Here is a 27,837-nt window from a genome sequence, read left to right as displayed (position 1 = left end):
ACATTAGAAAAATTTTACATAGGTAGATGAAAGTATGTTAAAACTTTTTTGTGTCTCTAAAATTTTTCCAAAAACGACTAATTTTGGAGAAAAAAAAAATAAAGCAAGCACTGCCCGTTAAACAACGGGGTTGTCGATCAAAAGTTGGAATGAATTTTTAATGAAAACATCTTGGTAGGCTTTGCAATCTTTGTCAGAAATGTTAATTATATAGACCCAGCAAGGTTAACATAAAAACATATGATCATTTAGAACAGCTATGGATCGCTGTAACTATTAACAAAGTTAAATATATTTTTGGTGTAATGTACAGGCCCCCGACCGGAAGTCTGCCATTATTCTTTGAGTCTCTCGAGGAATCCTTAAGTTTAGCTATACCACAATGTAATGAACTATTTATTGCCGGTGATATAAATATTGATTTGTTGCACCCTGAAAGTACATATTCACGCATTTTCCTTGATTTGCTGGAGTCGTTTGGTCTGGTTCAACTTGTTAATCAACCAACCCGTATTACACTTAATTCCGAAACTTTAATAGATATTACTGCATGTTCATGTGAAGAATTCACCCTGGTTGGTTTATATTCACTACCCCACCTTTCAGATCACGAACTGGTACACTCTCATTTGAAAACTGCTAGTACAAAGCCTGTTCCTACATTTCGAACTTATAGAGACTTTAAGAGGTTTAATCTCGATCTGTTTAGTAGAGAACTTGAATCATTACCTTTACAATTAATTTTTGAAATTAACGGCATTGATGAAAAAGTGAATTATTTTAATTCTTTAATACTAGATCTATTTGATTTACATGCACCACTACAAACGAAAAGATTTACAAAAAAACCTGCTCCGTGGCTTACACCCCAAATCAAGGAAATGATCGCGGTTAGAAATAAAGCTTATGCTAAATATAAGCGTACAAAAAATGTATTAGACCTAGAGCAGTATAAAACGTTGAGAAGACACGTGACAAATGCCATCAAAACTGAAAAAAGGGTGTACTTTGAGGGGGCAACGAGTCGAACTGGGACATCTGCGATGTGGCGTGTTGTTCGTGATTTCGGAGTGATCAGGAATAGAGTAAACACTTTGCCCATGCATTTAAGAAATGCGAATGACATTAATAACCACTTTCTCCAGACAGGTTATTCATTGGGAGCACCTTCAAGTGATGTTATGCACTTTTATAACAGTAACAAAAAATGTGAATTTCAGAAGTATTTTGATTTCGAAACTGTACATGAAAACGTTGTTGCAAGTTATTTACTTAAAATGAAATCTAATGCTGTCGGAGATGATGGTATTTCGTTGTCAATGCTCTTGTACTGCTGTCCTTTTATACTCCCACATTTGACGCATATAGTTAATTACTGTTTGGAGAAATGTGTTTTTCCTTCCTGTTGGAAGACCGCTCTGGTAACTCCATTACCAAAAATTTCTAATCCCCAAGAGTACAAGGATTTACGACCTATTAGCATTCTCCCGGTTCTTGCAAAGGTTGTGGAGAAAGTTATGGACTGGCAAATTAGAACTTTTATTGACGGCTACAATATCCTACCTCCAAATCAGTCTGGATTTCGTAAACATTATGGTTGTGAAACAGCGTTAATGCATATTACCGACGACATTCTCCGGGCGATTGATGAAAACGATATGACTGCGTTAGTTTTGTTGGATTACTCAAAAGCTTTCGATACTGTAAACCATTCCTTGTTAAGTTCTGTCTTAAATTTTGTTGGGTTTAGCGCTAATGCTATATCATTGGTCTCCAATTACTGGTGCAATAGATACCAAAAAGTTAAGATAAACAACTCTATATCTGAGCCTCGGAGGGTATCGGCGGGTGTGCCGCAGGGTTTTATATTGGGGCCACTTTTGTTTTCGTTATATACATCCAACTTTTCAAATAGTTTGAAACACTGTAGCTGTCATTTTTACGCAGATGACACCCAACTATATCTGAGATTTGCTCCCAGTGATGTGTCTCTGGCTGAAACTATTTTAACACGGGAAATTAGGAACTTAGTGGAAATTTCGTCTGGACATAATTTGAAGGTGAATGGTGCCAAGTCGGCATTGATGCTTTTTGGTAGGCGGGGTTTGCGAGAAGAACATTCTACTCATTTTAGTATAGAAGATGATGACCAGCGAATTAATGTAGGATGCTGTTTTCGTAATTTGGGATTGTATCAGGATTCAGATATTAGATTTAAAACACATATTACACAGAAAACCAATAAATCATATGCAACGTTGAAATTAATTTATGGCATTAGGCACACAGTATCTAAAGCTACACTGTTAAAACTGTGCGATACCCTTGTACTTAGTAATTTCACCTTTTGTGATAAGGTTTTTGGTACCTGTTTGGCTAGCACTTCAGTAAGTCGTGTACAGCGGGTACAGAATGCTTGCCTCAGGCTTGTATACGGTTTAAAACGGTATGATCATGTGTCTCATAAATTAATAGATGCTGGTTGGCTGAATATGTCCAACAGAAGAAAGTTGCATTTATTATCATTCTACCATAAACTTCTCATGTAGAAGAAGCCCCCGTATCTATACAACAAAATATCATTCAGGACAGATGTTCATAATATCAATATTAGAAATAGAGGTATTATTACACCTCCTAAACACGAGACCTCGTTATTTGAACGATCCTTCACTTATTGCCTTCCTAAATATTATAATCCGCTACCAGGCTCTTTGAAGTGTCTAAATTTGAATGCGTTTAAGAAGAAACTGCGACAAATGTTAATGGATGAACAATCTGGCGTATAGTTGCTGAGTTTCGCATGCATATGTATTGCAATTAATATATATTCCTTTGTTTTTTTTTGTTTTTTTATTATTTTTGATTTGTTTAATATTGTTAATTTCGTAAACATTGATTCTTTTTTTTTTTCTCTTAATTTTAATTTTTCTTTTGTTCTATTTTATTAATACTTAATTTTTTTTTTTTTTGTTTGTTTGTAGGGTTGAGTGGTAGAGAGGAACTTGATTCCTAACTCCGCCCTACGTATTGCTTTTGTATAATTATTATCATTGTTTTTTTTTATTAATAAAGTCAAGTTATTATTATTATTATTATTCTTGAGTTATAACTGAAAAACTAAGCAAACAAACATCAAGATAAGAAAAGAAATATAAAAGGTCATAAAAAAAAGTTTGGCCTGAGAACGTCAAACCTTTTGGAGGTTTTACTATATAGACCTAGTACTTTCACCCTGACTTAAAATTTTTCACCCCCCAGAATGGCTGTTGCACTGTGTTATCAATACACTGGTAGCTTTGTTCAAAATAATGTTGAATGTTGAAATAGTGAATGAAGAGATTCATAATAACCTCCAATTATAATTAAACATAAATAGAATTAAATTAATTAAAATCAAATTTAAAGGTAAATAAAATCGCGACATCTATCATTGCGTGGAGAAATTACAAATTACGTAACGTTGACGCAAGATGCCACGACATTCGCGTTCGATTTTCTTAAACTCAAACATCCAATGTGTCAATTTCAGTCTATTTTGACAGAAGCGAATATTTGGTTTCGCGTCCAAAAAGGAAAAATTTTAAAAATTAAAACTCTGCGTTCATCTATAACCTGCGCCTCCACTAATCAAGCGGCTATAAAATAATGGATGCGTTACAATGTATTTTTAATAGGAAATTATTCGTTCTAACAGTGATATTAGTAAGTATTGTTTGCCGCTATTTCTGCCACGACTACGTATTCGTGTATTTTCTGTTAATTACGCTATAAATACGAATAGTTTTTTATAAATTCGTCCTTGTTCCGATCCAATTTCAAGATAAGAACGTAAAAATCCCACCAAAAATTCATTAAAACCACATAACCTAAAAATATTTTCTTTTATTTTAGATAATTCATTTCTTTTATAATCCAACTGATAGTGGAGCTGTAAAATTAACCCAAAGTAATCTGGATATGACCTTAGCTTCCAATGAATTAGTATTGATTAATTTTTATGCGGATTGGTGTAGATTTAGCAATTTATTAATGCCGATTTTTGATGAGGCGGCGGATAATGTTTCAAAGGAGGTTCCCGAAGCGGGACGTGTCGTTCTTGGTAAAGTCGATTGCGATCAAGAAACATCAGTGGCCAGTCGATTTCACATTAGCAAATATCCCACATTAAAACTTATTAGGAATGGTCAACCTGCGAAAAAGGAGTATCGCGGGCAACGATCTGTTGAGGCTTTTACTAATTTTATTAAGGAACAACTTGTTGATCCAATTAAGGAGTTTGGGTCTATTTCTGAATTGGTTAAATTAGATGGAAATAAACGAATCGTTATTGGTAAGTATCCAACTGGTTGTAACAAGCAATTGAGATATTAAATTAAAGATAATGGTATTTATTGATCATTGAACTGATATACTCTTCTAATTAATTAATATTGGTAAGTTCTGTAATAAGAGGATGTTTAACTCATTCGCTTTTTCTATGCAGTAATTATTACTTAAATTTTTTCTAATTTTTTGTTCCTCTACATTGAATTGGTTTGCTTATAATCTCCTATATGCATATCTTATATGTTAAGATATGAGATTTACTTTAATTTGCTTCTGAAGTTATATAAAAGATACTTAGTAAAGTGGACATTGAAATTAATAAAATCATAAAGATGGAATTATTTAAAAAATGTAGCAAGTGCAGTAAGCACGCGATAATTATTTAAATAAGTTATAAATAACTTTATTATCTTGTTTACATTCTATGGTTGAAATACCAACATTTTATTATTTAATAAAACTAACTTTTGTTTAAAAAGTTTTATATAAGATATAACTGATTTGAATAGATTAATTGACTCTTGACATTTTACAAATTTTTTGAATTAATTACGTCTTAGTTATTGGCATAAAATAAATCAGTCTTAACATGTTACATTATATGTGGTTGTTATACAGAATTAGTATTAGATGAAGATATAGAACAACCAGTATTAGCCTGTAAACAAAAAAAAACTAAGCATCCTTAAATTAATTTAAAGAGGAAGCTTTAAAAAAAATCCAATGACTTAAGTGAGATACATTTAAAAGCAAAAATAAGTGTGTGTTCAAGAGTTTTTTTCATTATCTCATTTGTTTCATTAAGATGCAATTAATTTGAAACATTTTGTTTACTAATTACTGTTTACTCATTACATTACATTACATAGAATACTAAAGATCTATTGTACCCCGATAGATATCGTTATCAAATTTCACCGTGCAGTCCAATGCTCTTAACGAACATTAATACCTTGCTCAGTGAAAGGTCATTCAGATCTTTTCAGGAGATAAACTGCGACCCAAAAATCGAGAATCTGATACGGTTAACAGCAGGACAGTGGCATAAAACGTGCTGAAAACATCTGTTTCCTCCGCACATAGTCGGCATTCAACATCGTCGGCTAAACCCAACAAGTTGAGATGTGCTTCTAATCGGCACTGCCCAGTAAAAACACCCATTAGAACTTTTATACTACTACGGGCAAGTCCTAAAATATTCCCGGGTTTGATAGTGGCGATGTTAATAAACACCTTAGCATGTCTTATTCCAGGAGAACTGGAAATCCACAGTAGGCGAAGTCTCTCTTCATCCCACAGTCCTATTCTATATTTGGCCATCGCAAATGATAGACCAACTGCTGGTTCCGGCCCCACAAACGCTTCAGCGCTGCCATCTCGTGCTAGCTTATCTGCCGCTTCATTACCAGCAACCCCAGAGTGACCCGGGACCCAGATCAGAGAGACTCTGTTATCACAACTCAGTGTATTTAATGTTCTCTTACAATCATTAACCAGAGCCGACACCGTTTTCACGGCTTGCAGCGCCTGGAGAGCGGCTTGACTGTCTGAGAAAATTCGTACTGTCATGTTCTTCACCCCTCTTTCAAGAAGGATTTTAGCACCCATGTCAATAGCAAATACTTCCGCCTGGAATACAGTACAGTACGTACCCAGGCTGTAAGCTTGCTTAATTCGAGGTGTCTGGCAGTATACTCCTGCTCCGACCCCTTCAGGCGTTTTTGATCCATCTGTGTACAAGCAAATGTCTGCCGAATTTTCATTTTCTTCGAATTTCATTTTCGATCCAGGACTGCCGCTCGGGCAGTGCAATCTGGTATCGAGCATTAATCACTGATAGTGATACCGCCAAATCTGACGGCATTGATAGCACAATATCAGTGCTTATAATGTCTTCCGCAGCCCATTGGTAGGACATGTCGGAACAGTTTTGAGCATACTGCTTAAATCTATAAATGGTTGTTCTAGCCACTTTCTCTATATGCAAATGCAGAGGAGATAGGCCAAGCAGAACCTCCATTGCTAGAGTTGGCGTTGTGCTTATCGCACCAGAGATTGCCAATCCGGCTACTCGTTGAATTCGTGAAAGTTTACTGATAACTGAAGTCTGTCGGACTTTCCCATACCAGGCTGCTGCTCCGTATGTGATCATAGGTCTAACCACAGTCACATAGAGCCAGTACAGTCTTGCAGGGGTAAGACCCCAATTTTTTCCACTAAGACTAGCTTTGTGCAAAACTCCCTGCAAATGTCCATTCCATGAGAGGGTTTTGTCTAGGATTACTCCTAGATATTTGACTTCCTTTGAGAAAGGAATTTCTTCACCTTGGATGGTTTGGCGGATTAGTCCATCCAACTTTCGACTGTTTACTCATACATTAAACTATAAAAATGTACTGTGAATTTCACTTAAGAGGCAATATGCAAAAATGTATAAACCAGGGCGTACCTAATTACTTAAATGCGACATGTCAATATCATTTGTCATTAGTAAACAGTATTTTGATATATCATACATAAGTTCTACTATCATTCATAAGTATCTTTCAGAATTAAGTTTGCAAGCAACGCCTGACGTGTTTCACGATACTTACCTAAAGAGGCCAGTACCAAGTTCGTCAACTTATATGAAATATTTGAAAATTTATTGTAAAAATAATAGTTATTTATACAGGTTGCCCATTATGTATGGAATATAGTATACAGGTGTCCCGTTAAGGGTACGGAGCGGCCGTATCTCGACAACGGTAAGGCCTATAGGTTTGGGAAAAAAATCCTTATAAGCAAAGTGGGCAAGAGAAATAGCTGGAAATTATTTTGAAGTTTGTAGTTCGACCGCTAGGGGGCACTGCCATAGAGAAACATAAAATTCCTGCTTTCTCAGAAAGTTAGACGATGAGCTATAACTTTGACAACATTATTTAATAGCTTGGATAATACTGCATCGCTTTTGTTTTGCAATATTTCTCATATCTGTCATAATAAGGGAGGGGGAGGCCAATGCGTTTTCAAATGTTTACATTTTAATATCTCCTGGACCATTCAACCGATTTGAATATTTTCGGTGTTGTTTGAAAGAGCATTTTACGACACTAAAATTTTTACTTCAGTAAGACCGTTTGCTTTAAAACAAATAAGCTAGAGGGCGTTATCTGCAGCGATTACATATTATTGTGATTTTTGAAGAAAAGTTAAATGGAACGGTACTATTTACTTCACAGACCCTTAGTCACCTTAAAATTTGCAAAATTTGAGTGAAAACCGCATCTCGATATCGCCACCCTTCTCGAATTATAGAAGAAAATGTTAAAAACTTTTGAGTGCCATCAATCGGATCCAGTTACCTCATCGAGAAAAACAAATCACATAACCATGGTAACTGTAAACATGTTATTTACTAACGCAGAAGCGTATGATAGAGCGTATGATGATTTATTTTCAATGTTTCAAATACGATGATATTATATGATCTGCATATAATACAACTGGTAGATCCAGTGCATCAGGCAAGGAATTTATATATACAGGATGTACAAAAAGTATGGAATAATGGTTCTACAGCCTAAACTTCAACTTATATTAAAAAAAGTTTTAAATAAAAGTTACTTGAAACTATTTTCCGCATAAGATATAATAAAACAATAATGTGTTTTAACTTCAGTTTCTCGCGTTTATTTTTAAATTTCCTCGGTACCGGTTTCGACGCTATATTAGGTCATCATCAGCCAAATCTACAAAACAATTGAATTACAAAAAATCCTGTATGAATGAGAATAATTAATATATAGTTAATAATATAACATAAATAATATAATTAATATATAGTTAATAATATAACATAAATAATATAATTAATATATAGTTTTAATTATTCTCATTCATACAGGATTTTTTGTAATTCAATTGTTTTGTAGATTCGGCTGATGATGACCTAATATAGCGTCGAAACCGGTACCGAGGAAATTTAAAAATAAACGCGAGAAACTGAAGTTAAAACACATTATTGTTTTATTATATCTTATATTTATTAATCGCGCAACATGGATTCTAATAATATTTTCCGCATATCTTGGCGTACAAATCAAATAAAAATGATGACGGCAGTCTGAGTTTCGACATGGTGAGTGTGTTTCTTAAATGGAACACTCTCTATATTTTAAGGTTATTGGATTCCTTTTGACAAGGTGTTGCAAAATGCCATTAGGTTTTAATGCTTTAAACTGCATAGTTTTCGAGATATTGAAACTTTTATTTAAAAAATTTGATGTAGCTACAACCAAATTATGGCGTCATTATGGAATTATTATGTGTGTTACTATGGTAACGGAGACAGTTTCCGCTCGAATAGACTGCCTAAGTCTGACGTGACAGTGGTGGGCGGAGCTTATACCGACTCCAAACAATAGACCGCCTAAGTCTGACGTCACAGAGATGAGCGGAGCTTATAAAGACTCCAAACAATTTCGTTGCTAACAAAAAACCGCCAAAAAATGTCATTTAAAATGTCAGGTTTAGTTTATTTTATTTTATCACTAAATCAAAAATTGCATATGGCAGTTTACCGTTAGCAACACAGTTAGCAACGAAAATGTTTGGAGTCAGTATAAGCTATAATACGTGATATCTATCTCCCTCATTATCTATAAGCTTCATTCTTGATATACAGGGTCGCTGATATGTATGGAAACGGTCCTAAAGTAAGATAGTTAGCGAAAAATGTTGAGAAAGTATTATTATTGAAAAGTTTTAGTGTTTTTTATACAGGGTTAGTCAAAAAGTTATGACGAAGCAAAATTACGTTTTCTTTAATGGAACATTCTGTATATTATTCAATATTTCAGTTCATCTCGAAATTCTAAACAAAGTTCATGTAACACATCATAAACCTTAACTTAACCGTTTTCCAGATATCGAGCTATTAAAAATTTACGAATTTATCTAATTAGTGACGTAATTTATCTTTGGGCGCAAATTATTTAAACTTTTTGTATTTTTGACATGTGTTATGTCACTACGTTGCTATGGAGATGAGAAACCATGAAAGGTACATTGATGAATTATGAACATAATCGACAAAAATATTTTTGTGTAATTTATAAGAGTGATTTTAGTGATTAGTGACACTAAAACTTTTGTACCTTGTGATTTTTTGCTAGCTATCTTACTTTAGGAGATAACCGACCGTTTCCATACATATCAGCGACCCTGTAGCTAAACATTATCCTAGATGGTACACTGCTTCCGACGTCATCCAACATAATCTCTGATGTGTCTCAATACCATCTATATATCTTTCTACACTATTCCCTAACAGTCAATATAATCCCTAATATCCCTCTATATTATCTATACCTCTTGCAATATTGTCCCCATTATCTATCAACATCGCCCTTGTTACTACTATTGTAATAATAATAACTGTTGTCACTCAATATCAACGCTGAATTTCCGCAACATCCTCTGTGGCATTCCCACACTTATTAGTTGTTACGTGCCAAATTTTCATTTACCTTTGTTTTGTTTTGTGTTGTTACTTTGTGTGCTGAGGTGAAATATGAGTTGCATTTCGCGTTTAGGGTTTTGAATTTATTATTTTGATTTATTGTTTTTTTTGTTTTAATTACACTTTATTTCAGTGACGATCGTAATGGAGTTTCCTTTAATCCTTTTTTTTCCTGAACTAAGTTTTCCTATTATTTAATTCTTTTCTTTAATTTCTTATTTTAAACTTGTTATTTTTCGTAATCTTTCCTTCTTTTATATTCTTCCGTCTTTTCTTTTCTTTGAGCGTTCCGAGTTTGCGTTAAGGATCTGATAAGGTGGGGGTTGTTAGATATCGGAAACGGATAATTGACATCTTGATTATTATTGGTCCATCGACGATACGTTGAAGAACTGTGTGCATTAGTTGAATTTTGGTGACGCCATTACGGCATTTTGGAAATTAGTAGCTTTTCTCCGATTTTCGGGATTTTACACAGTTTCTTTGCTGTTGGAAAACGAAGTTTTCGTTATTCCGATTACGGATTTATCCGGATATATATCGTATTTGCTTATAAATTTTTTTTTGGACCTAAGCCTCGTTAGATCTTGAGGTGAGTTGTTTTTTTGCATCTCGGAACATTTCTTTTTTTTCTTCTCTAATTCGTTTTTTTTTTCCTTCTATTCCTTTTAGGCTTTTTAGTTACGGTTATCGTAACATTCAATCGTTTCCAATTTTTCTTCGCCCATCAATTTTTTTTCTTTGCTGGGAGCATTTTGGAACCAAGGAACCCATCGCCATTTTGACGTTTTCGAAACCTTTCCTAACTCCACGCGACGCCACGGGAATAAAGGAAAAGATCTGTTATCAAGGTTGGAATAAGGTCAGATATTTTATTTTAATAAAATTCGTCGGCGGAAATTTCATTTTTAAAAATTCAAGGGAAACAAAGAATTGGAATAAGAATTTTGCGTTTCTTTTTTTGGATATCGTTTTTTTATTAATTTTTTTTGTGTATTAAGCGCTTCACGCGTTTTCTTTTTTTTATAATTTATAGTTACAATTTTTTTTTGTGCTTCCAACTCATTATTTTTTTATTTGTAATATTAAATTTTATTGGCCCGTTTTTTTTATATTTTCTCCGTTGATTTTGATTTTTTTTTAAAACGCTTTCGGAGAAAACTTGAGCTCAAGGTACTCGGGAACGTACGCGAGTTCAATTAAGATTTTTTTTTGATTTGAGTTTTTCTTGTTTAATTTGTCTTTTTGGCTAATAATTTTTTTTATAATTTTTTTTGTTGTTATTGGAACACTCATTTTTTTTTTATTCAAATATTTACCTTTTCCTTTATATATATATATATTTTTTTTTTGCTTTATTTAATAAATTTATTTCTTTATTGCAACTCATATTCGCTTCTTGATATTTTTTTTGTCTTGTTTTGTTGTCTTGTTGTCAATGTATTATTTGTTACAACTTTCCTTTCCATCACACTTCTCAGTTAGTGGACATCGTGGAAGAAACTGAGTGGCGCCTTTATAAATCGAACCACCCATCTTCACTGAACAGGCCGTGGATCCGCGATTGTTGATTTAAAGTTGTAAACATTTGTTTTGGTCAGTTTTGCTGTTGTGTTGTAAAAGGCGTTACATAGTTTTTGTTGCAATACGTTTATACTTATTATCCTGTTGAAATATAAAGTTAACTCGTATTTTTAATTTTTAAACACATGTATTCTTTGCTGGTATATTAATACAGTCGTGCTGAAATATACTACATCAAAGTTTATATTATTACTCAGAATTTTATTGCATTTTAAGATGTAAATGTAATAACTAATTACTTTACCGTTTTTAACAATTTTCTGTAACATCCAATATTTAAAAGAAAAACTATTAAATCATTTTTTAAGGATATTTCGATAGAAGAGATCAACCCCAATACAACGTCTTCAGACGCGTAGCGTCAAATTTAAAAGACGATTGTCAATTTCATGTTGGTTTTGGAGATGCCTCACAACAAATGCATCCACCAGGCCAACCTGTGATCGTTTTTCGACCGGATGTAGAACGATCCAACGATTTGGACGAGACATTTATGGGAGATCTCAATAATTTCGATGAACTACACATTTGGGTGCAGGAAAAATGTGTACCGCTCGTTAGAGAGATAACTTTTGAAAACGCTGAAGAGTTAACAGAAGAAGGGTTACCGTTTTTAATCTTATTTCATCATCCCGATGATAAAGAATCGATTAAAAAATTTACTTGGCTTGTTAAAACTGAATTATTGGGTGAAAAACGTAAGTAAAATATTATTTTTTTGTGTAATTATTTTTTTAATTAAATGAAATAATATTTTAGAATCGATTAATTTTTTAACTGCTGATGGGAAGAAATTTGCACATCCTTTACATCATTTAGGAAAAAGCGAATCCGATTTACCATTGATTGCGATCGATAGTTTTCGACATATGTATTTATTCCCAGATTTTAAAGATATCGATACAGCTGGAAAATTAAAACAATTCATACAAGATTTATACACGGGGAAATTGCACCGAGAGTTTCATTACGGTCCTGATGATCCCCAAGAAGCCGAGAAAGCTACAGAAAGTGCGAAGAAACAACCAACAACTCCTCCTGAGAGTACTTTTAAAAAATTGGCGCCATCGAAAAATCGTTATACGCTTTTAAAAGATGAGCTTTGAACTGGTATCTAAAATTTCTTTTAGTGATAATAATAAAACAATTTTGTGCTAATAATTTGTATAAAAACTAAGAAAAAATGAAGGAATTTTTGTTAAATGTTCAAATGAAAATAATGTTGTGAAATGAATTAATTATAATATTTTGTTGTACAATTTTGCGCCATTTAGAATACAATTTTTACTTAATTTAAAGATTAAACTAACAAAAAGTAGTTACAAAGAGCTGTTTATAGTAGACTTTTATAAAACACCTGTATGTATTTTTAAAAATACGTTTTTTTCTTATAATTAATTTGTCATTTTAAAAACGTATACTGATGTGTTTTTTTAGGAGCAAAGCATTCTGTAAGTTGTAATTCAAATTTCTTTAATTTGAGCAGTTTTTAGGCTTGCAATCTTCAATTTTATTATGTACAATGTAAATAAATCATGTACAAGTATTATTTTCTAATAAATATTTATAAAGACAATATCTATTAATATATATTTTATTAATTGGAATCGGTTGTGGATTGGAGAATAAAATTAAGACAATTAGAATGATGTTATAATATTATACAGGATGTTCTGGTGACTCGGGGCATAAAATTAACCTCATATACTAGAGCAAAAATGATGACGATTCGTGAAAAAAAAATTATTATAAAAGTCTTCAAATGGCCAAGATATGGGTCATCAAAGTTCAGAAATTTTAACACATTTTTCAAAATATTTTCAATACCATTTATGATAGAGCGTTGAAATTTGGTACAGGGTAAACAAATATCAAGCAAAATCATTAAACTAATTTTCACTTTGATTGGGCGGTGACAACCATGCTATACAGGCTGTCCCTAAAATTTGTTTGCTCAGAACTTTTTTGTTCGCTCGTAACCCTACATTTATTTTTGTACTTTTTAATAGAAAATTTATTTTAGAAACTTTTATCACTCTTTGAAAATTTTGATAACATTGACCGTTTTCGAGTTATACGCAAAAATGTTAAGCTTTGATTTCAATCGTAACAAACAAAAAAAGGAAACATATTCCGTAAGATCTGAGTTGGCGATGACAATTGAAAAACCAACTGAGCTAATAACCATTATTTGCATAAATTTCTAAGTGCAGATTTAGTTAAATCCAGCGTTAATTTATTTTAGTTGAATAAAAGAATGTAATTTCCAAAACGATAAATTTAATTTTCACGGTAACAACAAACAAGAACATAACAAAAATTCTAACAAAAATATTAACAAGAACAATAAAATTATAAACAAATAGTAATAAATAAAAAAGAAGAAAAAAATACTAAAGCAGATGTTCAAAAACACTGCCTGATATCGCCGTCTTAAGTTAAAGCGCACTCTGCGGAGACCATTGATCTCAGTTCGAAGTTGATCAAATGAATCAACAATTCGCAACCTCAGTTGATCAAGTGAAGTTATTTCAACGCAGTAAACTAGCGATTTAACGCGTTCCCATAAATAAAAATCTACAGGTGTAAGATCCGGCGATCGGGGGGCCAACTTATGGGTGCACCTACTCCTCGTTCAATCCACCGTCCCGGAAACGTTCCCTCAGAAATTCTTGGACAGCCTGTGTGTTATGCGCAGGAGCACCATCATGCATATACCACATTGCTTGCCTTGTGTTTAAAAGAACATCATCTCAAAAATCATCTAATTTCTCTAAATGTCGCCTGTATTATGTCCATCCAGCCTTGATGGTAAGAAAACGGGTCCAATAATTACATCGCCCACAATGCCAGCCCAAACGTTATGAGAAAATCTCCATTGTGATTTCCAAGTTTTCTTAAATCTTGGATTTTCGTCTGCCCAACTATGTAAATTTCTCAAAGTGATGATTCCATCTTTAGAAAAAGTGGATTCATCTGTAAAAAGTACTTTTTCTAAAAACTGATCATCAATTTGGATTTTGTGCTGCATTATTTGGCAATATGCCAAATGCGCACACTGGCCAATTGCCCACTGCGACTGCAATATGCATTGACATTGCCCTAATGTCCAAATCATGTCAATTTGTTCACTAAATGTGTAACTCTCCATTTTGAACACTTAACATTAATAATAACTAACTAACAGAACTATCGTTTGTGTTTAAACGACATAAGCAAGTTGACAGCAAGTTGTTTTTTTTAATTGCCATGGCCAACCTTGACTTTTTCGAAGACTTCGTTTTTTTAGTTTTACCATTGAAATTGAAGCTTAATATTTTCGCGTATAACTCGAAAACAGTCAATGTTATCAAAATTTTCAAAGAGTGATAAAAGTTTCTAAAATAAATTTTCTGTTAAAAAGTACAAAAATAAATGTAGGGTTAATATTTTTGTTAGAATTTTTGTTATGTTCTTGTTTGTTGTTACCGTGAAAATTAAATTTATCGTTTTGGAAATTACCTTCTTTTATTCAACTAAAATAAATTAACGCTGGATTTAACTAAATCTGCACTTCGAAATTTATGCAAATAATGGTTATTAGCTCAGTTCATTTTTCAATTGTCATCGCCAACTCATATCTTACGGAATATGTTTCCTTTTTTTGTTTGTTACGATTAAAATCGAAGCTTAATATTTTCGCGTATAACTCGAAAACAGTCAATGTTATCAAAATTTTCAAAGAGTGATAAAAGTTTCTAAAATAAATTTTCTATTAAAAAGTACAAAAATAAATGTAGGGTTACGAGCGAACAAAAAAGTTCTGAGCAAACAAATTTTAGGGACAGCCTGTATAGCATGGTTGCCGCCGCCCGATCAAAGTCAAAATTGGTTCAATGATTTTGCTTAATATTTGTTTACCCTCTACCAAATTTCAACCCTCTACCATAAATGGTATTGAAAATATTTAGAAAAATGTGTTAAAATTTCTGAACTTTGATGACCCATATCTTGGCTATTTGAAGACTTTTATAATAATTTTTTTTCACGAATCGTCATCATTTTTGCTCTACTATATGAGGTTAATTTTATGCCCCGAGTCACCGGAACACCCTGTATATGCCAAAACTGGGTTGGTGTAAAATAGTATTGGCTTCTAATTGTAAGTGGTGTTATAAATATAGAAGGTAATATTAATTATAATATGCAACAAGCGACCTCGTCTAAATTTAAGAGTTTCGTCTAGAATTTCGTTTGATATTGTGGTGTTTCATCCTTGATGATATATGCAATTGGTCAGGTATAATACAGAGGATATTTCTGTAAGTCGTGGCATAATTTTAATCACAAATGCTAGAGTCACAATGATGACGATTCGTATAAAACTTTTTGGTCTAACCCAATAAATGTCTAATCTATGGTATGTCATAGATCAAAGCAATATGTTCAACCTCCTGCAATTTTTCCTTCCGAGTTGTAGACTCAATGTTACACTTTTTTTCCAACATCTGAGTAAATTTTTTCCTCGAAGGCAGTTCATAATCGGTATTTAATATTTTGGTGTATTTGCGCAAACCTTATTTTCGACAATCCTGAACTATCATTTGAATCAACACTTCATCTTCAGATTTCTACAAATTGTTTTGCAGAAAATGGTACGGTTAAGCGAGTTTGCTTGAATCGTTTTATTGGAGGTTCAACATCAAGAGATGAAGAAGAAGCCGGTGGTAACGACAAAGGCGGTTCGATTAAAATGTTCTTTTCAGCTTGATTTAAGGACGATGTCGAACCGCAGGCACCGTATCACTAGTAGTCGTGCAAAGTGTAAACCTAACTCGAGTTAGTAACAGTCTAACTCGAATTGACTTGAAATAACCTCAACTCGAGTTTGATAAATCGAGTTGACCCATCTCTAGACTGGACCACTGGGAAAAGCTGCAAAACATTATCTTGGTTAATTTGTGTCAAAAATAAGTAACTAATTAGTATGTATTTACTAGGTGTTATACAATTGTGCTATGTAGTGGTGGAACGGATATACGCCAACTATCCGATAGTTACCTAACATCCAGCTTTGGCCGGATATTAAAAACCTATCAGTTAGTACTCTACCATTCACAGGAATTAGTATCTATTTTAGGTGTTGGACACTGCAGATAATAATAAAGTTCAACCCCAATAGGAATTTTTTTTATTGAATACAACTTTATTTATCATTAGCAACCTCATTGTAACAATCCCAATACGATATATAAAATCTCTTGTTGCAGTTTCGTCTAGTTTTCTTCTCTTCGCTTGTAATTCATCATCACATTTATTACTAACAGAACTGTCGCTGTTATCACTTTCGATTATTAATTAAAGTATGCTCTCTTTTTGCAAATTTCGCCGTTTAAATTTTAAAAATTCGTATAAAATCCAGTTCCTGGAATAGGATTTATCTATAAGATAAATTTAACTAAAAGATGGTAGTAATGGACCTTAAGTGTTTGCCCAATCTACCATTAACTAAAGAACGGTTTTGACCGATTTTAATGTTTTATGTCTCAAACGAAAGCTTGCGTCTGGCTGAATAATTATGTGTAAAGTATATTGAACACTTCTATATCTGAAGCTGCTAGTTTTCCATATGTACATATACGTAGAATAATCATGCAAAATAATATAATATTAAAATAGTATTATTTAAGTGTTTGCCTAACCTATCTTTTGATATGGACTCCCCCCACTGATAGAATGAGTCATTCGGCTTGCGCATACTACATATTAATCCTATTATTCTACGTGGAAAATAACCATGATGCTCTGATCTCAATGAGAGTTAGTACTTTCATGGAGGCATTGTCGTTAGCGAGGCTTACAAACCCTCCAGCATGCCTATGAAGTGGGTATATCTGCATCATGGTTATTTTCCACTTGGAATAATAGGATTGATATGTTGTAAGCGCAAGCCGAATGATTTTCGTTCTGTCAGCAGAAGGAGTCGATATCAAAGGATAGGTTCGGCAAACACTGAAATAATACTATTTCAATATTAAATTATTTTGCATCATTATGCTATGTATATGTACATATGGAAAACTAGCAGCTTCAGATATTGAAGTGTTCAAGATACTTTACACGTAATTATTCAGCCAGACGCAAGCTTTCGTTTAAGATATAAAACATTAAAATCGGTCAAACCGTTCGTTAGTTAATGGTAGGTTTGGAAAATATATTGAACACTTCTATATCTTGAGTTAGTGTACCATATGTACATATAACTAGAACATTTGTGCAAAATAATTTGATATTAAAATAGTGTCATTTAAGTGTTTGCCTAACCTATCCTTTGATATGGACTCCCTCCGCTGCTAGAATGAGAGTCATTCGGCTTGCGCATACTACATATCAATCCTATTATTCCATGTGGAAAATAACCATGATGCTCTGATCTCAATGAGAGTTAGTACTTTCATGGAGGCATTGTCGTTAGCGAGGCTTACAAACCCTCCAGCATGCCTATGAAGTGGGTATATCTGCATCATGGTTATTTTCCACTTGGAATAATAGGATTGATATGTTGTAAGCGCAAGCCGAATGATTCTCGTTCTGTCAGCGGAAGGAGCCCATATCAAACGATAGGTTTGGCAAACAGTTAAATAATACTACGTTAATATTAAATTATTTTGCACGAATGTTCTATTCATATGTATATATGGTATACTAGTTCAAGATATGGAAGTGTTCAATATATTTTCCACAAGGAATAAGGATTGATATGTGGTATGCACTAATAATAATAATATTTTATGTACCCTCCGAAATGTGTAATAAAATAAAACATTGGGTTAGATATATAGTAATTTTTATTTTCTCATTGTAAAATGGTAAAGAATAAATCTAAAATTCATCTGAATTAATAATATATACGATTGATGTAGCTTGAGTACATATACATATTCTAATTTATTTGATGCATCAATGATAACTTATAATTAAAGTAAATCATCTACAATGTTGCATTTTAATGCTGCATAAAATACGCACGAAACACTTCAAACTCTTTAAAATTTACGATTCACGCAAGCGCTTTCGCGACATTTGAAACGACAAAGACAGACTCCTCTCATTGCTTACATAGGGAGTCAGCGATATAGGAGATAGTATATACAGTAAACCCTCTATATAGCGAACACCGATATAACGAAATTGTCGTTATTGCGAACCAAAATTATGCCATAAAAGTCTTCAACACAGTTTATATGGACTTTTTTCATTATAACGAAATTTCATTATAATGAAGTACGAACAATTATTTCATCCGTAGAATATAATTTCAATGCAAACTATTATCGTAATTGCGAACACGAAAATGTTCCTTGTCTACTCAGTATAGACAATATTCCAGCTAGTTTTTAGTGTTTAGCTTTGGAAGTGGACGAGTTCCGACTTAGGTCCATTACTACCATTTTCTGGTTAAGCTATCTTAGGGATTATTACCACGGTTACGGCTATTTTACGCGCTCTGATTGGCTAGTAAATGGGTTTATCTATAAGATAAATTTATCTAAAAGATGGTAGTAATGGACCTTACTTGCTTCGCGAACGTTTCGGCACAGAATAACCAGAACTGACAGCTTTGTCGGAACGTTTGATGTTTTAGATTGGCGAGTTTGGGACCTCGATGCTTTGGCGCCATGTATGGCTCCACTGTTTCAGCCATTTTATTGGAGTTTATAATACAGGTTCACACGCTTAAATTTGTATCGTAAAAGAATTATTTATACACAGCATTTTTTTTTTGTGTTTATACTATTATTTTATTTAATAATATAATATACATACACAATTTATATATAAAAGTAGAATTGCAATATAAATTTTTTTAATCCATCGTTATTGATAATTTTAAGGACAGAATTACACGTTCTTAGTAATTTACCCAAACAGTTAATGATAAGAAACATTATTTAATTATTTGAGATACACGTACTTATATAAACATATGTATATATCATAAATAGACTTTAGGTTGGAGTCAATATGTCAAACTTTTATTAGTAAATAATAAACCGATGTGATATTAGCTCAAAATAAACTCCAATAAAATGGCGATTCACAAGGCCCCATTTTGTCTAGACGGGCTCACTGTCATTTCTGGTTATTCTGTGGTTTCGGCACAGAATAACCAGAAATGACAGTGAGCCCGTCTAGACAAAATGGGGCCTTGTGAATCGCCATTTTATTGGAGTTTATTTTGAGCTAATATCACATCGGTTTATTATTTACTAATAAAAGTTTGACATATTGACTCCAACCTAAAGTCTATTTATGATATATACATATGTTTATATAAGTACGTGTATCTCAAATAATTAAATAATGTTTCTTATCATTAACTGTTTGGGTAAATTACTAAGAACGTGTAATTCTGTCCTTAAAATTATCAATAACGATGGATTAAAAAAATTTATATTGCAATTCTACTTTTATATATAAATTGTGTATGTATATTATATTATTAAATAAAATAATAGTATAAACACAAAAAAAAAATGCTGTGTATAAATAATTCTTTTACGATACAAATTTAAGCGTGTGAACCTGTATTATAAACTCCAATAAAATGGCTGAAACAGTGGAGCCATACATGGCGCCAAAGCATCGAGGTCCCAAACTCGCCAATCTAAAACATCAAACGTTCCGACAAAGCTGTCAGTTCTGGTTATTCTGTGGTTTCGGGTTGAAGCCAAGATGTATCAAGATGTTTTTAATATTGATAAGACTGGTATTTTTTTTTAATCTAATGCCAAACCGTACTTTGGATTTTAAATTCAAACAATGTTAAGGGGGCATTAAAAGCAAAGAAAGAATAACAGCAGTTTTATGCTACAATGCTAATGGAAGTGAAAAATTAAAACTATGGATAGTAGGAAAATCAAAAAATCCAAGATGTTTAAATAAATTCGATCGTTCCCATTTGCCATGCCATTATACTGCTCAGAAAAACGCCTGAGTATGTAGCATTTCGAAAATGGCTTCTTCGTTTTCAACGCAACATGGCAGCTCTAAACAGAAAAGTGTTGTTAACAATGGACAATTGTTCAGCACATAACGTTAAGGGAATTGATTTGCGCAATGTTAAGGTCGTTTATTTTCTGGCTAACACAACAAGTGCATTGCAACCTCTTGCTCAAGGCATAATTGCGGCTATGAAGAAACGATATCGTGGCGACTTGTTAGAGCAGCAATTTTAGCAATAGAATCAAACCAAGAAAAGCCAAAATGGAGTACTTTACAAGCGATAAGAGCGTTGTCACATTCGTAGTGTAGTAGCTTTTTACTTATATGCTTTACTCATTGAAAAATTATCATTTTTATCACGATGTGAATAGGCCGACAGTTAGCGCGAAATTAAACAACAAGAACTCAAGAACAGTATGGTCGTGGACTTTTTGCTTAGTAGGGGGTGGAGAGGAGACTAGTGACTATTCAGGGATAGATTTATATTTTTTTAGATATCCCTTGGATCCTTATTTTTTACCAAAACGGTCAAACACTGACCAACGGTCAATTACTGGCGTTTTACCCTAATTTCACTGTTAATATCTATATTCAAATTTCGCAATAATGTGGCAATCTAATGTGGGTATCACTTCAAAAATTATAACCATAATGGCCGGATAGATATGCCGGATAACCGGATATCCGCCGAATGGGATGCCGAATATCCAGTTTTTCGCAAAATCACTATCGGTTCCATCACTAGTACTAAGCATAATATAAAAAAAAATGTTGGTCCATTTTGACTGTACCAAATTTCATTGAAATCGGTTAGACACAGTTATGACACTTCCCTTGTTGGTGGCTTGAGCACATGGAGAGGATGTCGGAAAAGAGGGCGGTAAGAAGAGCATACTGGCAGAAGCTTTAGGATCGACGATTTCTTTAGTTACTTTCCAACAAAACACTTTTATTTATCAAGTCGTTATTTTACAAAATACAAAGAATTGGTTAAAAGACGATGTATCATCATTAAGAAACAAAACTCAAAAGAAAAAATTTAATTACAAAAGAACATAATTATTAATTCTTACATCTATATCAAACTATATCTAAACAGAACAAAAAAAAAAAACAAAATAATTATAAGACTCAATTATTTAGGTGCTGTAGCTTCTTTTTGTTTCTTCTCCCTAGCTTTTTTACCTTCGGTGAGCGAAGCGATTTGTTCTTCTGTAAGTTTCGGTAAAACTTTAGTTACAACTCCCGTTCCAAGCGTGAGATTACCATCGCGAAGTGTAAATCGTTGTCCTTGTTCCAAAACCATTGGCCGCATCATTTTTAAAATTAGTCTTGAATCTTCACCTGGCATCACCATCTCTTTATCAGGAATATTAACAACAACGGCGGTGTCCCAAGTCTTTGAAAACATTTGCATCTGAATGAATGAAGTAAAAGGTTTTGATCGACCACCTTCTTCTTTGCTTAAAATGTAAACTTGAGCTTCTAAATGATCGTGAGCTTTCATCGTGCCTGGTTTACACATAATCATGCCTCTTTTGATATCATCTCTTTTAACACCTCTAACCAAAGCTCCAAGTTGATCACCTGCTTGAGCTTCTTCTAAAATCTGATGAAACATTTCAACTCCGGTTACTGTACTTTTTAAAACTTTGTTATAACCAACAAATTCAACATCATTTCCTTTTTTAATTATTCCCCTTTCTAATCTCCCGGTTACGACAGTTCCTCTTCCGGCTATCGAATAAACATGTTCGACAGGTAACATGAAGGGTTTATCTAATTCTCTGACAGGAGTTGGAATGTACGAGTCGATTTCTTTAAGAAGTGTCATAATGGCTTCTGAACCTATTTCAGGACTTTTTCCATCTAGAGCAGAGAGTGCGGAGCCATGAACAACAGGAACCTTTTCACCATCCAAACCCATCTCAGTCATTAATTCTCTAACTTCCATTTCTACTAGTTCCACCATTTCTTTATCAGCTGCATCCACTTTATTAATAAATACTACAATGTGTTTAACACCAATTTGTTTCGCTAATAAAAGATGTTCTCTTGTTTGGGGCATCACACCATCCGTTGCAGCAACAACAAGAATCGCTCCATCCATTTGAGCTGCTCCTGTTATCATGTTTTTGATGTAATCGGCATGACCAGGACAATCGGTGTGGCCGTAATGTCTATTTTCGGTTTGGTACTCAATATGAGCAACGTTAATTGTGATTCCTCTTGCTTTTTCTTCCGGTGCGTTATCGATATCGGCATATTTCTTTGCACTGGCTAACTTTTTATCGGCTAAAACCTTAGTAATGGCAGCAGTTAATGTGGTTTTTCCGTGATCAACGTGACCAATTGTTCCAACGTTACAATGCGGCTTGTTACGTTCAAAAACCTTCTTTTCAGCGTAAAATCTTCTCTGGGTTGTGGTTGGTATGAAACATTGTACTATTTTATGTCGATTTTGATATTTAATAGCTTCGCAATTGAACAATAATTGCTTTAAAGTTCGTCTTAGTACTAAAAAAATCATGCGTTAGATAACCTATAAATTAGAAACATGTTAGTTATGGTGTATTACGGTACCTGGTGCTAAAACTCGAGCCGTGACAATTGTAGACATCGTTTTATAGTTGATTTATATAAATATAATGGAGATTTAAGTGATAATTTAAGAAATTTTCAGAATTATCTTTTAATAAATTATTCAACGTTCAATATGGCGGATTGCGGCCGGTGCCGTCCAATGATAATAATAGACATGGACATGGAAATAATACAATCCTTACTTAACATGTTTTAAAATTTTGATTAATAAAAGATTATCAAAAATTATAACAATTATAATTTATTAAATATAATATATTGATTATATGATAAATCTTTTCAATGTTAAAAGCAACTGCAATATTGCGCACATGTTGGATTCAAAATGCATATCAGATAGACCAATAAAAAAGGACACCTTCGTCTATGCTCGTCTAACTAATAGAAAATCCGTATATCCAAAACAAATTCAAAAACCCAACAATAGATGGCACAACAATTTCAAATTGAAAAATACTTAATATACCGTCTTTTTCCGAAAATAAGCCCTATCGTGATTTTCGAAATTTTTTGTAAAATAAGACATCCTCCGAAAATAAGCCCTAGTTAAAATAATGTGACAAAAAGAATTCGTTAAAAAATGCTGTTGATTTATTAAGTATAAGTAATAATATGTTTAGCTTTCCTTTCGTGAATTCTTTTCTCTTTCTTTAAGAAACCAATTGTACAATAAATTTTTCTTCTAAAACACACGATATATTGAATGTGCTTTAAAGTACAAAATAAGGGATTTCCCCGAGCGGTATATAAGTAAAAACCTTGACAAAGAGGCACAATGCACTTGTACGCACCATCGAAGGTCCACGCTGTTCACACTACGGAACAGAGGGTATACGGCGTTCAACGTAAATAATTTCAGTGTTGTAAGTCTGATTATTTCCTCATACATAATTTTATTTAAAAATAAAGTGAATAATTTTTAACCCCAGTTAAAATGTGTACAAAACGAAAGAGCTATTCCGTCGAGTACAAAAAGGGAATCGTGGAAGACTCCAGGGGTGTAAATCTTGTAGCATTGTGTAAAGAGGAGATGCTGGATCTCCGTATGGTTCGTAAATGGCGTGCAGACTACGATTATCTGTGTCAACTGTGGGACCTAGGAAATGAGAAAAAATGCAGAGTTGGATCAGGTCGGCAGTCGTTATTTTCTGAGTTAGAAGATTGCATCTGAGAATGGATTGCAGGCAGTAGAGCAATGGCTTTGGTTGTGCGCAGGGCTGATATTCAAAAATTTGCCCTTGAAACAGCAATTGAATTTGATATATCCACAGAAGAATTTAAAGCATCGTCACACTGGTTGGACAACTTCCTTAAACGATATGAACTGTCTCTAAGGAGATCAACAACATTGTTTAAGCTGGAAGACAATGAAGTTGTTAAGCGTGCACTTGCGTTTAAGCTTTTTGTTGATGGCATCGATTTTTCGAAATACCAACTCTCCAACATGATTGCTATGGATGAGACCGCGGTATTCCTAGGCCAAGGAGCTCAAACGACAGTTCACCACAAGGTTTCTTCGTCAATTTACGTTCCTTCTACCGGTTACGATAGTGCACGTGTTACCTGTATTTTGGCGATTCGTCTAGATGCCAAGAAAGTATCGCCATGTTTAATCACTAAAGGTAAAAAAGACCAGATTCAACGTGTTTCAGGAATGTATGTTATTGAAAGTGAAAAAGCTTGGTGCACCCATGCAGTTATAAGAAAGTGGGTTAGTTTTATGCTGCCACCACTGTTGAGGGGTTAGAATAGAGGTTAACTAGTTTGTGATTCAGCCAGTACTCACCGCGCTGAAGACATGAAAAACTTTCTTGCTGAGAGGAAGATTGATCAAATAATGATTCCGGCAGGAGTGACTGGTTACCTCCAAACACTTGACATTGCAATAAACAAGCCATTCAAGGATCATTTGCGGATGGAAATCAATGACTGTATTGAAAACAGAATGGTGAGAAATCATCGAGGTAATTTTGTAAAACCAGGCTTACAAGAAGTTGTGAATTGGGTAAAAAATTCATGGGACAAAATAACTGATAATGATGTTTCCAATGCACTACGAAGAGGCTACTTAGACAAGAAGTATTCATTTAACGATAGCTATCGCAAGACATGAGAGATTCGGTACAATGATTCAACAGGAAATGGATTTGGAAGAAAATCAGAATATAATTCAGAATTTTATTTATGACGATGTTCCAGAAGAAGATGACATGACTGTAATTGAATAAATTTAAATTTCTGTATTCTGTGTAAAATAAATATTAAATAAAAATATATAAATATACTTTTATTTTTGCCCTCCCCCGAAAATAAGCCCTAGTGCGTATTTTGGACTAAAAAAGAAAGTAAGACAATGTCTTATTTTCAGAAGAAGACGGTAGAGCCAGAAGGAGTCAAATCAAATCAAATCACATTTATTCACCCTTTCAGACTATAGTTAGTAGTAATAAGGTATGTCAAAAATAAGTACACAATATAGTATAAATACACAATAAATACACAATAAGCCGAGAAAATAATAAATTAATCGTTATAGTATTCATCCAGAGAATAGTAGCATGCTTCCGTGATCCTTTTTTTAAGAGTAATTTTAAATTTATCCAAAGGTAAAGATTTAACATCATTTGGTAATTTGTTAAATATTTTGGCGCACGAGTACACGTTTGGCGAGTTTTCGTACAATGCCGAGTTGTGCAAGTCTAAAGTTAATATGTTGATGTTTCTAGTACACTAGGTCTCGATTTGCGTCAACTCAAGTTGCGTTGTTTCGATTTGCGTTGCATCATAGATATAGGACTGTGTCTGAGATTTGCGTTGTTATGATTCGATATGCGTCGCTACAGATGAAATAAAACGGGGATTCACTCGCATTCACTGCGTGGAGTCGTGCGCATTCGTTTTCATACATGATAGCGGTAGTCTTTCTTGAAACGGCGGTCTTAGCGATAGTGAAACTGTCAAATTGCGAAGACACATTGAGGTAAGATAATATATTATTGATGATTATTGGAGTTAGAATTACATTGAATAATTATGTAATCTTGCGTTCATATAGAGTATGTTTCACATGTACGTATTTCTTATTTATAGATCAAAATGAGTGGAAAAATCGTAAAGAAAACTAAGAGTACAATATCTCTAGGTAAAAAATTAGAAATATTACGTCGGTTTGATGCCGGGGAAAAAGCTAAGTATTCAAGCTAAATATTGCAAGAATTCTTAATATACCCGTCACTACCATTAGATCCATATGTAATCGTGACGCAGAAAAAATCAGAGAAGCTGCAAAAAATACAAACTCATTTATAGCCCAACAAATTGTAAAAGGCAAAAGTTCTTTAATTATATTAATGGAATCTCTCCTCTCTCCGTGGGTAGAGGAACAAAATCAACGTAAAGTACCACTAAGTAGGACCAACATACAAGAAAAAGCTTTATCCATATTTGAAGAATTAAAGTCAAAACCCGAACATGTTCATAAAGACGAAACTTTTCACGCAAGTCGAGGTTAGTTTCAAAAATTTAAATCAAGAGCTAAACTGCTCAATGTAGCATTGGAGGGAGAAGCGTCCAGTGGAGATGCAGTAGCGGCCGAAGATTTTACAAATGTTCTCAAGAACATCTCCTAAACAACTTTTCAATGTAGACGAAACTGGTCTCTACTGAAAAAGACTACCAAGAGAACTTACATTTCACAATAAGACCGAATAACTCTTCTTCTCGGGGCTAATGCAGCAGGTGATCACCGACTCAAGCCTTTGTTAATTAATACTACTCAAAATCCAAGGGCAATAAAGAATCATCAAAGAAATTCATTACCAGTTCATTGGAGATGGAACAAAAAAGGATGGATGACAGCAACTCTGTTCCGAGAGTGGGTAAGCGATATTGCTGTGCCCGAACTTAAAAACTATTGTTTGAAAGAAAATCTTGATTTTAAAATTTTAATTCTACTAGACAACGCTCCCAGCCATCCTCCTGATCTAGACAAAATCTGCGAAAACATAAAATTTATTTTTCTCCCGCCTAACACAACGGCTCTTATACAGCCCATGGATCAAGGTGCCATTTCTAATTTTAAAGCTTACTATCTACGTAGAACATCTCAATGATGAAATCTCAATCAAAGTAATATGGAAGCAGTTTAATATTTTAAAAGCAGTCGAAAATGTTGGAGAATCTTGGATAGAAGTTAAACAAAGTTGTTTAAAAGGGGTTTGGAGAAAACTGTGGCCAGAATCTACTGAAGATGCCGAAGGAGCAGACACCGATGACCTCGAAGGGGTTGTCAATGATTTGCTTCAATGCGCAGAAGAGGTACATTTTGAAGGGATGGAGGTAAACGACATTGAAGACATAATTTTAAATCAAGATGAAGAAGAAATTACATGCGATGAGTTACTACAAAATTTTACTGCTGCAACTGAAGAGGCCACTGAGCATTCAGACACAGAAGACATTACAGAAATTACAAATCAAAAGTTACCAGAAGCGTTTTCATTAATCGACAAAGCTGTCGAGATTTTTATTAACCACGATAAGGACGAAAATCGAAGCAGAACGGTAATGAATGCTGTAGCCAAAGATGTTCAGTGCTACAAGGACCTGTACACTACACGTAAACTAAATGCAAGACAGCAAACTTTGGATGATTTTTTAAAAACGTAAAAATATTACATATTTTTATTGTTAGGAATTATAAGTTTATTTTGTTATTATAATGTTTGTATTATTTTTTACTATTCATAATGTTTTTTATAGTACATAACACATAAATATTTTTATTATTGAATTGTTTATTAAAATACTACCTAACATTGATCCCAGCAATG

At 33.6% G+C, this 27,837-nt stretch overlaps 2 protein-coding genes across 2 annotated transcripts; one reads left to right on the top strand and one right to left on the bottom strand.

The window, feature by feature from the left end:
* The first annotated feature begins 3,512 nt into the window (after positions 1 to 3,512).
* On the top strand, positions 3,513 to 12,992 carry LOC111417426 (Endoplasmic reticulum protein 44). The gene is made up of 4 exons (XM_023049697.2): positions 3,513 to 3,705; positions 3,895 to 4,333; positions 11,725 to 12,114; positions 12,176 to 12,992. The coding sequence occupies exons 1-4, from the start codon at positions 3,649 to 3,651 to the stop codon at positions 12,520 to 12,522; spliced, it is 1,233 nt and encodes a 410-aa protein (XP_022905465.1). The 5' UTR covers positions 3,513 to 3,648; the 3' UTR covers positions 12,523 to 12,992.
* An 8,434-nt stretch (positions 12,993 to 21,426) lies between these two features.
* LOC111417427 (mitochondrial translation elongation factor Tu 1) lies at positions 21,427 to 23,152 on the bottom strand. Its single transcript, XM_023049698.2, has 2 exons — positions 22,985 to 23,152; positions 21,427 to 22,918 (listed from the first exon to the last, which is right to left on the bottom strand). The coding sequence occupies exons 1-2, from the start codon at positions 23,019 to 23,021 to the stop codon at positions 21,537 to 21,539; spliced, it is 1,419 nt and encodes a 472-aa protein (XP_022905466.1). The 5' UTR covers positions 23,022 to 23,152; the 3' UTR covers positions 21,427 to 21,536.
* Between the last annotated feature and the right edge of the window lie 4,685 nt (positions 23,153 to 27,837).

This window comes from Onthophagus taurus, chromosome 2 (genome assembly GCF_036711975.1).
Source record: "Onthophagus taurus isolate NC chromosome 2, IU_Otau_3.0, whole genome shotgun sequence".
Lineage (NCBI taxonomy): Eukaryota > Metazoa > Arthropoda > Insecta > Coleoptera > Scarabaeidae > Onthophagus > Onthophagus taurus.
The sequence above is the reverse complement of the archived record's forward strand: the minus strand, read 5'-3'. Positions and strand labels throughout refer to the sequence as shown.